The 16,776-nt window shown below is 38.4% G+C and overlaps 1 protein-coding gene across 1 annotated transcript in view; it reads left to right on the top strand.

Moving 5' to 3' along the window:
- The window catches only part of COL25A1 (collagen type XXV alpha 1 chain), a 347,683-nt gene that overhangs the window by 208,009 nt on the left and 122,898 nt on the right, over positions 1 to 16,776 (top strand). The window contains exons 6-7 of the mRNA XM_064149390.1: positions 4,393 to 4,419; positions 9,035 to 9,052. Of these exons, the coding sequence (XP_064005460.1) occupies positions 4,393 to 4,419; positions 9,035 to 9,052 (45 nt within the window). The remainder of the gene's footprint in view (positions 1 to 4,392; positions 4,420 to 9,034; positions 9,053 to 16,776) is intronic.

Here is a 16,776-nt window from a genome sequence, read left to right as displayed (position 1 = left end):
CCTCTTGAACACCTCCAGGGGCAGTGACTCCACCACCTCCCTGGGCAGCCCATTCCAATGGCAATCACTCTCTCTGTGAAGAACTTCCTCCTAACATCCAGCCTAGACCTCCCTGGGCACAACCTGTGACTGTGTCCCCTTGTTCTGTTGCTGGTAGGTTGGGGGAAGAGACCACCCCCCACCTGGCTACAACCTCCCTTCAGGTAGTTGTAGACAGCAATGAGGTCCCCCCTGAGCCTCCTCTTCTCTAGGCTAAACACCCCCAGCTCCCTCAGCCTCTCCTCAGAGGGTTTGTGTTCCAGGCCCCTCACCAGCTTTGTTGCCCTTCTCTGGACACCTTTCAGCACCTCAACATCTCTCTTGAATTGAGTGGCCCAGAACTGGACACAGTACTCAAGGTGTGGCCTGACAAGTGTTGAGTGCAGGGGAAGAATAATCTCCATCATCCTACTGGCCACACTGTTCCTGATGCGGGCCAGGATGCCATTGGCTCTCTTGGCCCCCTAGTCATACTCGACTACCTTTCTCTGAGAAACTTTATATTTGTAATATTCATCAGGAATGGAAGTTGCTTTTCACAAAACCAGCCTAACTGGCACTCCTATTCCCATTCCTCCCATCTTTTGTGCCTGCCTGTGTTAGGCTTATTAGATAGCTAGTACTGCTTATTATTATTGTTTTTGTTGTTGTTATCATCATTATTACTGTTATTATTATTAGCTGACTATTATTTAGAAAAACATCTGTGCAAACACCTTTGCTTTTTATGAGCTTGGAAAAAGAGTAATGCTATAACCACGTGTACAGGAATAGCATACATTTTAAAATAACATGGAAACCTAGAAAGTAAATGCATAGTTCAAAAGGAATCTCTTCAATACTATTTATAGTACCCACAGTAACTGAACAAATTGTGTACATAGGCTCATAGAATGGTTTGGAAGGAACCTTAAAGATCACCTAGTTCCAATCCCTCTGCCACGAGCAGGGACACATTCCACTAGACCAGGTTGCTCAAGGCCTCCACCAGTCTGGCCTTGGACACCTCCAGGGAGGGGATCTCACCACTTCCTTGGACAATCTGTTTCAGTGTCTTACCATCCTCACTGTAAAGAATTACAAGTCTGTAGACATGATGAGTAGGTAGCATAAACCATCTCATCCTCTTCTCTTTCAGGATTCATTGTCTTGTCTAGTTGTCTGAAATGTTTTACAGGCACTGTGTTATAGAAAACCACATATTTGGTACTTGCAAAAATGACTTGCTCCTCTGTAGGATTAGTTATTTGGAGAACAAAGCAGAATGTAGTTTGAAATATAGAGCATGCAATTCTGGAGGCAATCAGATTTAAGTCAATGACAGACTATAGTCTGAAGTCAGTCTTTCAGAATGAATGAAAATGTCTTTGGTTATTCCATGAGACCTTCAGTGCAGCCATATAATGGGTTTAAATCAATGTTGCCACTCACAGGATTTTTCTCTGTGCATCCCTAAGTAACCTTACCTACTGTTTCAACTTGTTTTTCTTCACCCAGAACCTTACCTACTATTTCAACTTGTTTTTTTCACTCGTATCAGTTGTGGAAATTTTGGTTGTTTCCATTTTGTAAAAGATTTTATCTTTTTACAAAACACTTGAAGGAATTCATACAGGAAAAGATGAAACTACCAGGTTTAGCTCTTAAACCTTTAGTATTATTGTAATGGAAGAATATTATTGATTTTTATAGTGATGATCTCTTCAGAGGTTGTTTTTTGTTGTTCTTTTTTTTTCTTGCTGTAGGGCTGTATATTTCAAGCAAATTTCACTTTATTCTGCTATTCTCTAAAACAAATCCTAGAAGACTTTTTATTGTGGGCAGATTCTTTTATTCAGCCTACTGGGAATTTGTTGTTAGTCTTTAGTGAGACTCCATGATGCTACAAAGAGTCCCTTAATTCAAGTGTAGGAGCTATGCAGCGTAGACGAAGAGCATGCAAAATTTTAATGGTAGTTAAAATGCCTACCATTATAAGGGAGAAAAGTAGTAATTTTTTCCCTGTTATAAAAAACATTCCCTGAAAACAGTGTTTATATGCAAAATACAAGCACTGCTACAGCTGCAAGGACTGTTGGTTGGTCCCTTTTAAGCCAACAGTTTAACTGCATAATAATTTTTCAATCTACAAACACTTGCACAATTGTTTTCTTTATTCATTCACCATAAGAATAATTAAATATTTTGGGCTAAGCTTGCAGTAGACCAAACAGTTATGTTTAGCTACTGGCCCACCCAGGCCTCTGGGAAACTTCATATACTTACCATGATGTTGTTGTTGAGTGTTCTACCTGTAATATCTGTAGTCTGCTTTCTAGAAGTAAATGTATTCATTGCCAGGCTTCAGCTCAGCCTTCATTTATGCACCTGCAACAGGCAGTGTGTGTAAATGCTGCTAGTTAAATATCCTGTACCATGGCACTAGAAATGTGTTTGAAAGGCAGATTTGCCTTGAGTTTTGGGGTATTTTATAGCATGTTTAGAATTCACTAAATTGCTATGAGAAAATGAGTAAGTGCTGTGACATCAACTGGCACTGGGGAAGCATAATAACAAAAGCTGTGCTGTTAATGCACTGGAAAGTGTTGCTCTCTATATTGGATAGTAGGAAAGAACATTGAAAGATGTTGTAGGTCATCTCAACAGTCATAAACTTTCCCAGGACACTGGCACATAAGGAAGAGAGTGGTCATGCAGACAGCCAGGATACTGGTGACCTGCTTTACACTCTCAGCATGTCATCTTCTCATGATGTGACAGGAAACCACAGCCAGAGCTGGAGGGAAAGAGATGTGAGGGGTTTTATTCCTGCAGGGTTTCACAGACACAGCAACTTGTTATTGGATCTGACAAGTAGGTTAGTGCACAGGCTTCTTAGAAAGCTACTAATGTCCCAAAACCCCCGAGTTTCACAATATGTACATCCAGCTGATGTCCTCTTTTATGCTATGTCTGCAATTTTTGTCAGAGTCCATGCTCTAGGCTGAGAGAAGATAGCTGGGGAACTGGCTAGACTGATATGGCAGCTGTTTTTCTTAGTGTTTTGTCCTTTCTTGGTAGCTGGTTGAGTTGACTCTTTTCTATGGCTATAGTGCCTCTTAGTAACAGTGGAGACAGCAGGAACACACACCCATCGGTGAAGAGGTTACCAGAACCCTCACAGCCCTGATTTAGACCAAACTATTAACGCTTTGAGTTTTGCTCACAAGCCAAAGTAGTGCCCAGAAAGGAGAGAGAAAAAAGCAGCCAAGATAAAATGGATCAACATAAACCCAGCAAATTTATTAGGTGCTGTCTTCTCAGCAGCAACAATCTAAATCAAGCAGTGTGAACCATCAGTCTTAAGGGGTCACATGCTTAGCAAAGGCAATTGAAAAGAAAACCTCTCTCTAGCAGATGTGAACTACTGTCTCTTTCACATGGGGCAAAGACCTGACAACTCAGAGTTACAGCACAAAAAAGGAAATTAATGGCAGAAATAAATTCTCTGTCTGCCCTTGTCAGTGAAAAGTAACTTGCCTGTTCATATGTCAGAAGATGTAGCAATTAAATATCAAGTAGACAATTAATCCAAGTTTAGCCCTTTTTCCTCTGATCACCTAAACATGCAGTTAGTACGAAACCAGTCACCACGTTAAAGCCTTTCTAGAATTTGCATCCAAATAACTGGAATCAACCCCTGGGCTCTGAAGGAAATAAGTAACTTGTAAAGTATCAATGACCATCATTCCACACTTCCCCAGGGGGGAAATAATTAAGTAAATAAATAAATAAAGCAGGATAAGGCAGAGGATTTCTTGGTCAACAAATAGGTGGAAATCTTTAATGCCTCAGTGAACTACATGAACTGAAGTTTCTTATTAACCATCATAGTATAATGTTAATTGAAATACAGATTAGTCATGAGATTAAGTGTTTGCTCTTTTCATCTTGAAACTATCTGATAAAAGCATTAAGTAAATAGGCTGCCTGTTCTATTTTCCCAGTTATTTAAAGAGAAATACTCAAGCCAGATGCATTATTTCATATGTTTAGCTATGTTGTGCCACTGTGATTTGCCAGACTAACAATTTCTTCATTGCATGTTGAACCTGTCTTCTGTTAAACTCCAACTATTGCCTGGCTACTTCCCACCATGCTGGTTTTATTAATTCTATGTTCGGTCTGCTGCTTTTGCTGTTTCTTTTCTGTGCCTTCATTCTCAAAACATCTTCAAGGTATTGCATTTTACTACTGACAGAGTTATTCATCTTCTAAAGCCCACACTATCCCCCAAGTCTGTGTGTTTTCCCTCATCTTCAGTGTTCCTGTGATTTAACTGTTCCATTTTGTTTTGACTTTTGATTATCCCAGGGTCCGATTGGTATGGATGGAAAGCTGGTAGGTGATTTGTCCAAAACCAGTGTAACTTAGGCCTTGCACATATTCCCTCTTTGTTTTTTTTAATTACTCATGTGGCTAGTATACATTTTAGCATATTTGACATAACTTATTTCAACCTCAGATGAAGCACAGATCTGCCAAAAACCCAGTTTCAGTCTGTTGTGTTTATCCAAGGCAGTGGAGATCAGCCATGCTTCTCCTGGCTGCCTATAATTTTCCATCTAGTTTAAACTGGAAGACAGATGTTACTACTGGGGTGCTCTCTTTAGAGAACACTTCACAAGGGTAGTTTGGTAGTAACAAGTAAGATATGATTTCTGACCTTTTATCTGTGACTCTTGCTGCTTTACATTTCCACAAGTTCTTAATTTTTGTGTTTTAATTTCTCTGTTTGGATTCTGTAGACTGATGAGAGATGAACACTCCCCATGTCTCATTTTAAATGCATTTCTGTGCTATCCCAGATAGTCTCTATGGAGGTGCTACTTAATCTCCATTTTTATACAATGCTTTTCTAAATATATTTGTGTCTATCTTTATCCATATATTTGGATGTATGAACCTGGAAGTTTATGTTCTCAACTCTTTAAATATTTAAATCATGCAAACAAAAAGTGTGAAAATCCAGTTTCTGCCACTTTTTCATGCTATTGATTTTTCTCCTCCTCTCTTCCTCCTTTGCCAAGATAGCCCTTTTCTCTGATGCTTTGAATACATCTTTTCTCTTCTGTCCTGTCATTTGACCTGCTACAAGCCTCATTTCCTTTACAAGCTCTGCATCTTAACTTGTAGTGTCAGCTTCTATTTTCTTCTCTCAAAACTTTCTTGTGCTCCTTGAGGTCTTTTTCTACCATTAAGTAACTTTTCTCTTATGTTTACAGCCACTAGTCAATCAGCCTCTTTTCTTAATCATCTTCTCTTTTAGAAGACTGACAGCTTACCTGTTGACTTCAGTAGGCCTGGCTACACTATATACATTTTTCATTTCCCTTTTAGTATCATTCACATGTCAGCAGGTAACATTAGGTTTAAATTGCTAGGAAGGGATTAATTCTCAAATATAAAAGAAATAAAAATAACATCCTTGTTATTAGAACAGGCTGTCAGACTTGCCTCCTTCTTTCCTACAAAATAACATGTTAAGTCAGTAATTACAAATATAGAAGGGAAAATGTTCTGAAGATTTTGCTGAAAACAAAAATATGCCTGATCAGTTTTTGGTGATCTGTGAATGTGTGCAGAGATGCAGTCAGTAGCTACAATCTGTGAATCAATTTTACATGATGTAGCATAATTCATAGGAAAAAAAAGGTACTCAACAGGAAAAAAAAAAAAAGGACTAATGTTGACTTTTCAGTTTTGAAGATTATTTTCACTCTTTTCCCCTTACATTTAGATAAATATTCCCAACTGAAACCTTTTAATCCACAAGAAACACACATCGGGAGCAATTTCCAGAGCAACAAGCCAGAGTGGTTTCAGCAATCCTGGAGCTAAAGTTGGCCAATAATAAACATTTTAATTAAGATTGAGCTTGCTCAAATATTTTGCATCAGTTTGAATTCATGTTAGGCAGGTTTATGATGAGCACAAAACTAAGTCACATAGCTTTTCAAAACATACAAGAAAAAGAGATGGCAAGGTGAGCAGCCCCTTTCATGTCTGCCACGCTTTGAACTGTTGTGTGAGCTTGACCCTTTACAATAAAAAAGGTCAGTATTATGATACCTCTTTCTAATGGTAGCTTTGCAAGCATATCTAATGACTTCCATAGTTCAATGCTTGCCATATCCTCTAGTTAGTGCCACTGGATCATAAGCGAGAAGGGAAATTTATACTTAATTGCAATAGCTAGTAGGGCAAGGGATATCTAAGAGCATACAAAAATCGTTCAAGAACTGAAAACAACCCCCAAAAAGATCCAGAAAACAACTGCCTTCACTACTCTTTAGTGTGCAAGGAGCTCAGAGCCAAGAAGACAAAAACCTCCTGCTATGAGTGGTTTAGTGTTCTTGTACCTACATTTACAGTTAAATGCAACACAATTACAACATTGACAGCATATATCATATCATATTGTATCATACACAAACAATAATGAACCTATTACATTCCCCATGATGGCATAGACTTCTGTTCAAAAACAATTGTCCTGCAAAAATGCTGTTTCCAGCTTTCCTCTCTGTACTGCAGACATGATAAAAGAGTAATTATAACATACACAACTACAAAAAGGCAAAGCAGTAACACAGAGAACAGAAAACACTTTCATGGGATCATGATTCCATCCTTTACATTCAGTTCAGGGTATGTTTGTGTTATGTGTGTATGTCCCTTGTATCATACATGTAGCATGTACCATGTGGACACTTAGTAGCCTGTCTGTTAAATTGAGGACAAAAGTGTCAATTCTCCAATAGCTTTGTTTTAAAGTCTAGATATATTTCTGTTTATTTGCTTTCTGATGCATCAGATCAAGACTTTGTTGAAACACTTGGATAATTTCAGACTTTCCTCTTAAAGCTGTTTATAGTTATAGACATATAATATATCTATATCTGTGTCTTAGAGACAGTCCAATGATTAGGTCAAAATATACTGGAACTTCAGATAAACTTGGGAGACAAATGCATTGTGAATTCCTATGTAAAGATTTGCATGCATAGGCCTCACTTTCATTAATTTATACAGATTTAAGAATTCAGTTCCCCAGTGCTGCAATCAGTAAGCAATTCCTGATTAATTTAGGATCAGATATAGAATATACTAGTTTAAAACCTGCTGTGATGGGAAGGTGGAGGTGAAGGCTGAGTGCTGAGGAGTCCCAGTCATATTAATTAGACCAGTGTGATGTGTAAAACTTCATAGAACTGTGACCAATCTAGAGAAAAATTACTTCTATTAGAACTGGCAAATTTTTGCCTGAAAACCTTTTATAGTGCAGTGTTGTAAGGAACAAATATGAAACTGTAGCATGCACAGGAAGGAATGCTTCAGGCAACCTTCAGGGTAAGGCTTAAATAGCCACAATAATTCTGTATGTTACCTCTTTAACATTGTTTCTACTATTTTGTATGTATTGTTAAGAAATCTTTAAAAACCTGAATGTGAATTAAAATATGTTTTTTCTTGTTTTTAATTTAACACAGAAAGAAATAATCTTGTTAGTTACTAAAAAAGGCATTTTTAATTCTACTTTTCTTGTAGATAACAATTCCCAGTAGAAATGTTTTCCCCTCTCTCCTCTTTAAACCACACAGAATCACAGAATGGTTGAAGTGGGAAGGGATTTCCCGAGGTCACCTCGTTTAACCTTTCCATTCAAGCAGAACCATCCAGACCACCTTGCACAGGATTATGCTCAAATGGCTTTTAAGTATCTCCAAGGATGGAGACTTCCACAATTTCTGTTGCAAACCTGTGCCAGTGTTTGGTTTTCCTGACAGTAACAATGTGTTCCCTGGAGTTCAGATGGAAAAGTTTCAACTCTGTGTAGCAATAGGTTCTAGCTACAGTGGGCAGCTTCTGTAAGACTCACAAGAAGCCTCCATGCTCAGTTTTCTTTCAATATAGGGAAATACAGTTTCAATTCAACAGAAACAATGTTGAAGTGTTTTAAAACACTTGATGATCTTGAAGATCTTTTTTCAACTACAGTTAATCTGTGATTCTGTAAAATCAGAAAGCCTGGGAGATTAAGAAATTAGCCTTATGAGGTGACATATGTAAATATTTCTTTCTGTCTTATAGTATGAGCTGCTTGTCTGGGTGGTTGTATTTCGTGCTTACGGCTCCTACACTCCTTTGGAAGATAATTCTGCTTCATGCAAACAATTTGTAGTGAACAGGCAAGAGTAACTGGTGGCTGTCACTGGTCTTAAGGACCTTAGTGGTGGGAAGTCAGCCTGGTAAAGAGGTTTGCAGCAATAAGAGATACACAAACTTCCTGTGCAGATGTGCCTCTACATTTGTCCAGGCTTGGTCCAAGGGTGATACTGATAAGTAAGGAGAGGAAGTGTATTGGCTACCTCCTCTCATGCTGACCTGGTGGTTTAAATATTGGTTTATACTTGCTTGAAACTATGGTGCTTGCAGCAATTGCAAAGATTGTTGTTTGCTGAGCGTTGTTTTCCTCCAGTTATCAGAACTGGTTCATTCAATAGGCAGTAATTAGCACTTCCTTGACAAATGAGGGTGACCTGTAACAGAGAAAAAACACCCACTGCCTATTTCTTAATCTTCTCAGCATCTGTATATTCTTTCTCACTTGAGAAATATTAAATGAAGACTTTCTAAGTTGCTCTGTCAAAAAATACTAAGCTTCTCAAATGTGGGTTCAGTGATGGGTGAGTGTCATTTATTTCTGGAATCAGTTAGTTGCAAGAAAGTTCATCAGTTTGCATTAACACATTCAAAATTCAGGGTAAACATAAGAATCCACACTCTGACTTTCAATACAGTTATTGTTTTGGGAGGTTTCTTTGGTTGCTTGCTTAGTTGATTTTTTTTCTGGTCATCTGCTTTTTAGAGGGTACTGTAACTGTTTGCTACTATTTAATGAGTTACTCCTTGTCATAACATTCCATAACCTTATCTTTTTCTTGTTTTTCAGGGTCAGCCTGGTCCTCAAGTAAGTGCCATCTTATTTTCCTACTAAACATAAGGCCCACTAAACTCAGGTTTTCTACAAAGTATTTTGGTGAGGATACTGTAGGCAAGGTGAAAGCTGGTAACCATTGCATAATTCAGTGAGGCAAATATTTCCCAAGAGAGAAACATGGGCCCCCCATATGGTTGTGTGAGTTCCCTCAGCTGTTTGACCAGATGGTGGGGTTAACAACATAATACTGAATCAAGTAAATCTCCTAACTATGGCTTGAAACTTTGCCACCTAACTTTAAAGAAAGATAAAATAACTTGGCAAGCATGTAGCAAATGTAATACTTCAACTGCTTATTAATCACATGCTAATAATGTTGCTATAATCCAGGCAATCCCCAGTTATGTTAAATATTGCACTGCTAGCTATTTTGATTAATTATATTCACTGCTTTGAGTTAGTTCTGCTTTATTTAAGAGTAGGAGAACTTTGTCTTGTGAGCTGCCATTGAAGACATGGAAATCTAGAGATCTAACCTCAGTCCTAAGGTAGAAATAGGCCAGCAGAAAGGAAACATTAGGTATGGGGAAAATTAAATGTAAATCATTTGAGTTAGAGTGGTATAGAAATGCAGGATAGGAGAGAAGAAAGGAAAAAAACTCAATACCAAAGCCAAACTCAGTGAAATCAAACGTGGAAAAAAAAATCTACCTTTCTGCATACTAAGGATGCACTACAGGAAGTAAGCTCTGGTCTGTGGGACATCTTAGCACAAGTTAGTTGTCTGAATCCAGATTTCTGTGAGGGCCTATTGCAGAATCACAACTGAAAGTCAAATCTTTACAACCTTATCTACCAAATTCATTTAGGTTGAAATTCTCTTTATGGGAAATAAGCATTTCCCTTAGATTTGTTTGTTTGTTTCTAACCATCATTTTCTGTTGAGAGTCAGTTCTCATCCCACTGAGTTTGAATGTCTGTTATCTTTGTAGTGCTGGACTCCTTTTAATAGTATTATAAGTTGTCTGTAGGATGCTCAAAATGTTCCCCCTCACAGCACTTATGTTTCACAGTAGGCTTTTGATGTGTGGCCAGCACAGAGAGGTATCTTCAGTCTCTGTGTTGCTGGAAGTCAGTAAAGAGAGAGATGGTAATTCTGTGTGGCACTCTTGCTCTGAATAAGCTCTGTTGAAGACTTGAGGCTGTTAGTTGCGCCTGTGGGCTACCCTCTAGTTGATGTTGACTTGTGCTGCCACCCATGTCTTTTCCCTCTGGTTTTGGACCCTCATCTCTTACATTTCAGTCACTTGAAGAGTGTCTCTTACTTCATGCTTGTAAACAGCTTCTCAGTCTTTGGAACTCATATCTCTACATGAACTGCCCTGAGGTAGCTGTAGGCAAAGAGCTAGAGTGGAAACGGCAGTGCTGTTTCAAGGGCAGAAAGGCAGAGAAATTTTATCACAACTGTAAAAGAAGTGGGGGAAAGACTCTGAACATCCACACAACACCATAAATTTTATTAACTTCTCTGTTCCCTGAATGATTGTACAGAAAACAGGTACCAGACCCCACAAAACTGAAGGTGAGAATTCTTACAGCCTAACTTCAGTAGTTCCTCTCAGTCCTCACCTCTGTGCCATTGCTATTGTTCTAGGCAGCACTTACCATTGTTCTTAAGATTGCCTTTTCCTCCTTTCCAGCTTGAGATGCTCTTGCTGTGGCAGGGAGGATATGAATGTACTCAGTCATTCAACCTGGTTGATCGAGTCCAGGGATAATTCTTGCAAAGGCACTGATGAGGAAGTCAGAGCAGAATGAGACAGTTATGAGTAGAAATCAGCTTTAGGTCAAGATGCCTAAATCTGGAAGCTTGTGTGTAGGTGTTGATATGTGAGGTGTTCTTGCACTCAGTGAGGGTTGAATGAATACTCAGTGCACCTGGAGACCTCTTCAGCTCCTAGGGCTTGATTGCATTGCCTGCATGCAGGCATTTGTTGCATGAGATGATCTGCAACCTAGCCTCTGGCTGTTGAATGTACAGGGGCTACAGTCTGTGCTGGACCATTGTATCTGTCAGTCACGGGCAGCTGTCTTGGATGCCTCAGGGACTTTCCACGTGACTAATTATACACATTTGCTGCCACTTAATTACAAATTGTGGTTATAGACAGCTACTGAATTGAAAAAAAAAAATCTGCTGAATTGCTTTTTAGCCTATGTTGACTTTTGTGTGACGTAGACAATTATCTTTAAATATCTTTCCTCTTAAAGTAAAGCCCAGATCCTTCAAGAGATAGCATTTTAAAAATATTAAAAGAGGTGTTTTTAAAAATTGCAAGACTTTAAAAATTGTGAACCCTCAGTAGAAAAGATAATCTATTCATATACAGATAAGTCAACCTCCTTCAGTTTCTCATTTCAAATCTGCAGATATTTCAGTCACGTATGATTGTCAGCAATATCCTCAGTCTTAACTGTGGCCATGGGAAATCTGAAATGAAATTACTGACCAGTTTGGTTAGCAACTAAAAGCTTCCTGATTTCAAAGATGAGAATGGCCATGTTGACAAAAGAAAAGTTTTTGGTGTCATAGCTGATTCTATCCACATTAAGATCAAAGATAATTTGAAATCCTTTTTGCATTCAGAGTTGCGTTAACACCTACTTATTTTTTTTTTGCTATGGTTTTCAAAAAGGACTGTCTCAGGCTGTTTACCACTGGTAAAAAGGGGGTAATAAGAGACAGGGAAAAAAGCTTAACATAAGCAAGTTCCAAATCCAATCCGTTTATTGCACCCCAAACATGGGCTTGTATACTTCCTATCAGAAGGCTACATAAGAGGATTACAAAATCACGTTAGACTATTAGGACTATGTTGGGATCACACACTAATTGGCATAGACACTCTTCATGTTCTCTCAACAACATGTACGTTGTGTCTGAGCAGTTCAGTCAGCAGAGATAGGCAAAACCCACAGACTCCAGGCTTACCTTTGTTTACATTTGTTACACCATTTGTCTCGGTTCTAATATTAATTTCCAGAGACTCAGATAAATTTGATAGAACCAATAACAATTTTATAAAGTGCCCTTCCCTCTTCCCCTTATTTCCCAAAAGAAAGAGATTAGATGAAGAAAGAGAAGTAAGCACACCCAAACAAATGAATCTCACTCGATTTGGAAGTTAAAAAGAAAAGTTTAACATTAACTTAAAAGAGGTATCTGAGGTAGGGAAGTTACAAAGGATAGGGAAAAGAAAATAGCAAATACAAAATGGTATAAATACAACCCAGTTGTGATGGTGATGGCTTTCTCTGCCTCGTGGGTGATGGCCACGTGGTGTAACAAAGAGAAACCAGGAACAGATGGTAATGGTGGTATAACCAAGGTAGGGAGTGCAGAGAGAGGTGCAGAGGGGGATGCGGAGAGAGTGAAACAGGAAGTCCCCCTGCTTTTATGGGACAGGAAGGGTGAGTGGGCTAACCATCACCTGGTGGTGTTCAGATCCACCTCTGGGCAGTGGTCAAGACCACTTAGGGTCAGGTTCAGGGTTACACCCCCTGGAGTGTTAACCCTATACACCGTTCTCTAAGGTCATTCCAACCCTCTATCAGTACTTCTGAACTCATGCACTCTCTCCCGTCCATGGCTTGTTTTCCACTGCATAATATTCAGACAATTCTGTACAATCACTGCATTTAATATTACTATATCCAACAAAAGACTACCTAAGTTCACCCAATGTGCATAATTACTGGGCACAAATATAAATTCATAACAGATCAGCAACACCTCCTGTCTCATTTCTTTGAATTTTTACTGCTACCTCTTCAAAAACACACCACAAAAGATAATTTTACTTCTTTTTGTCTTATTTTAAATTACATTTTAAGTAAGAAGATGGTTTATTACAACCCACAAGTCTGTGGTGTTTGGTTTGGGGTTTTGTGGATTTTATAACTGTTGTTGGGTTTTGGGGTTTTGGGGATTTTTGGTTTAGATTTTTGTTGTTGTTGTTGTTTTGTTTGTTTCATAATAATCTCATAGTTCTATTGTATCTGTGAAAGGTAAAGATTAAAATCAATACTTACAGAAATTTCTAGTATAACCTTTACCATGTAAACTGAGATTCTTCAACCAAGTCTGGATGAGGCACTTAGCGCCATGGTCTAGTCGATTGGGTAGGGCTGGGTGCTAGGTTGGACTGGATGATCCTGGAAGTCTCTTCTAACCTGGTTGATTCAATTCTGTGGTTCTATGAATACAATTTTATGTATTTTTTGCTGAAGCTTAAAGTCTGGGTTTCGAGTAACTCCAAAGAGAACACCTATTTTTTTTTTCTTGCTTAGAATGTAACTATGTATTTAGGTTAGTTTGGACCAGAAAGGTTTCTTTTCCCAATAAATCCATACAACCAGGTTCTACCCATACAGCCTCTATTTAAAACAATGCAAATATTTGTGTTTGTAAAATAACAGATTTTAGCTTCTACTCAAAAGTTAATCCCATGAGGAATGTACTGGCTGGGTGAAGGCTTGTTATTTTTAATTTTTTTTATTGTTGTTGAAGTAAAATTCATATAAATATTGGAAACCAGTGCATTCAGTGTTATGGTGAAGGATGAGAAAGCAATCCTTTACAAAATTCCACTGAACTAAAACTACTAACATCTGCAAATATGGGGCAGGATGGTGTTTTGCTGTGACTTTGACCCAGTCATCCAACTCTTTTCTTCTTCATGGCAACATTCCCTTCCTACTCTATCTCTGGTGCAACACTTTCTCTCATATCAGCATACATGGGACTTTGAGATACAGCAGCCCCACAGATGCTTCTCCCTTTTCTTTGGCAGCCATTCAAACCTACAGTAGAAATGGACGAAGTACTGATGATTGATACTTGTTTTCATGAGATTCTTTTTTTCTTCCATGTGAAATGTCTGTGTAAGTGATGTCATTTCAGCTTGAAATTTTCCAGTGCTGTGTGCCTGATAAAGAGTTACCATAGCAATTCTGGTGACAAAAATATTCATGTGTCTTTTTCACCATCAAGCTTCAGGGCATGTGACTGGAGTGGTTTTCATTTCTGATGGCAGAGATTCTCATTCATGGTTGTTGGTGGTCTGTGCTGGCAACATTGCTGGTGGGAACCATTTTAACTTCTAGTTTTGTTAAGGACTGAGAAAAGTAGCCAGCAAGATGCAGGCCATAGTTTTGAGCTGGTTTGGATGGCAATAGCATATGTAAGACATTCATCACTTCCTAGAAAACACTGTGATGATAAAGAGAATCCTAGACCTTAGGAAAGAATTGAGTATCTGACAGCAGGAAAGACAGATAGGGGATTGTGTAAAGAAAATGTATTTTAAGTCCTGCTGAGTTTCTTGGCTTGTTTGGATAGCCAACTGCATTCCAAGACCTGTTAAACGTTTGTCTTAGCTAAGAAATGCCATTCACTGCTGGGGCATTTGATGAGTTCAAGTGATCATCTATGTGTTTTGATGGCTTTTTAATCTATAGGCAAGGTTCATAATATATCCTAATCATTAATGGTGGAAAGTGGTCTCTACGTGTCAGATCCTTAGAGTTGGATGTGCTTCTTTTGTCCTGGCCATCATAAACTGAGTTGTAAGCTTCATATTCTTTGTTCCAAACAGTTTGCCTTAGGAATGACTTGAGTCTCTCTACTTGTATGGAGAGTGAGGGTAGGAGACAAGTGCACTTGTGAAGGACAGTATCATCATGAGGTTGGAGTAGTCATCCATCAATTTGAGAACACAGTGCAGTGCAGTTGCTGCTCCTGAGAGAAGCTCCATGATTGTAACCACATCACTAGCTGTACATACTCTAGAGAACGATCTTGTTGGTTGTTTTTCCTTCTAGAAGCTGATACCTTAAGCTCCACTGTAAAGTCATGATCCTGCTGCAGCATTGTATGACTCAGTTTGGATATTCAAATGCTGATGTGCTTTTGAGCTGTGAGTTGCAGGTCAGATTTTGCTGTTGAATTTGAATAGTGATTTTTGTAACAAAGAAGAGGTACAGTCACTCAATTTTTTTGCTTCCTAGGCAAATCTGGAGTCATGTTGTTTTTGGCTTATACATTTGTGTGTTACTCTCATGCTTTTTCAGGGTGCCATCAGGCCAGTATTGAAGTGTAGGTTATGAAATTCCTTCAATGAATCGTGTTTCTTCTGAATTCTTTATGTAAAATTGATTACTTAGAAATCGGAAAATGCACTAGAACTTGGAGTATATGCATGGGCAGTGCACTCTGTTATGATTTCAAGGGAGCCAAATATGATTTTTGCATCTAAAAATTCAAGCTCATGTTTTGTCTGAATTGTTTTCACTACCATGAAAGAGCTACTGCATTTCCCATGTTCTACCCTGGGTATAATGAACATCAGTGGATGTTGAATACTGAACTTCACATCATGTTGAGGTGGGTCCTCTATGTGAAGGAGGAAATGTAGTTTCAAAGGGAAATGAAGAGTTTGTTAGGCTTTGGTAAAGAACGACAAGTACTGGAAGAGAGTAAATAATAGATTTATTTGACTTTCAAACAAAACCAAAAGAACATCCAAAAACCATCTTCAGTTTAAAACATTTGTAGTTTTTATGTTTTCATATGCACAGCACATATTTCCTCCTGACCACTGTCATCAAGTCCAAACTGATTAGTTGTACCTGTGTAAACTAAAATAAGGTTAAGCTTAGCCTGAGAGCTTGGACTCATATACTGCAGTAGAAATAGATTAATGTAGTGTCTTCTGAGAAAATGATTAGTCTCATCTAGTGGCCAGATAGATATAGGAAGAGAGCCAAACACAGTATGTATTAGTCTGTTTCTTACTTCCATCTGTACCCATAACAAGGCCAAATTTTGATCCCATTGCTGCTTACAACAATTTACCATCAGTTTTGAAATCTGAAAGTAATTTTAATGGAGGGCACTGTATAAATCAGCTTCTACTAAGTTTCATATGTATTAGTTGGGCAGAGCTTTACCATTTGCTTACCATTTTCCTTCCCTTCTAAAGCTGTAATAGAATTCCAGAATACTATCAAAATTGTGTGATCTTTTAAGGGAGCACTGAGCTCATACTGACTTGTGAACATGGAAAACCAATATGAAAAGCCATGATGAAGGCATTTATGTTAATTGCCCAACTGAAGCACATCAGAGAATGTAGGAGGAGAAATCGTGCTCAAAAATTCTTGTTTACTGTCTGATGTGTACATAAATTTTTATAACACAAAAGATGGAATTCCCAGGAGGAATTCATGTATTTAATTACTTGAAAGTATGTTGCTTTCTCAGCTTTGTATGTGATAAATCAGCATCAACTTACAATAACCACTTTAAAGATATAAAACTCTTCAGCTTCCCCTGGTGAACTTATGCACATGTGTAAACCAGGATAGCTGTGAATATTAAATTCTTCTTTGGCAAAGCAGATGACACCACTGTAGATAAGAAGATTCTTTGCTTTATGAAGACAAAAGCATGGAATTGGAGATTTAGGGGCAAATTGTGCTGGGCTATCAGCTGCAGCAAGGCTAAGGAATCCACGCACATGACTTTAAAAGGCTGAAGGGAGTAAGTTCCAGGCATCAACAAGCAAAATTCTTGTAGCATTGGATATTGTGCTCTGCTTCTAATATGACTTTTTTTGTCAGGATTGGTAAAGGAACCTCTAATGGCAGATTGACTTCCTTACAGTACCCTGTAAGTGAACTTCACTGGGGAG

Source organism: Pogoniulus pusillus, chromosome 9 (genome assembly GCF_015220805.1).
Source record: "Pogoniulus pusillus isolate bPogPus1 chromosome 9, bPogPus1.pri, whole genome shotgun sequence".
Classification (NCBI taxonomy): Eukaryota; Metazoa; Chordata; class Aves; order Piciformes; family Lybiidae; genus Pogoniulus; species Pogoniulus pusillus.
The sequence above is the reverse complement of the archived record's forward strand: the minus strand, read 5'-3'. Positions and strand labels throughout refer to the sequence as shown.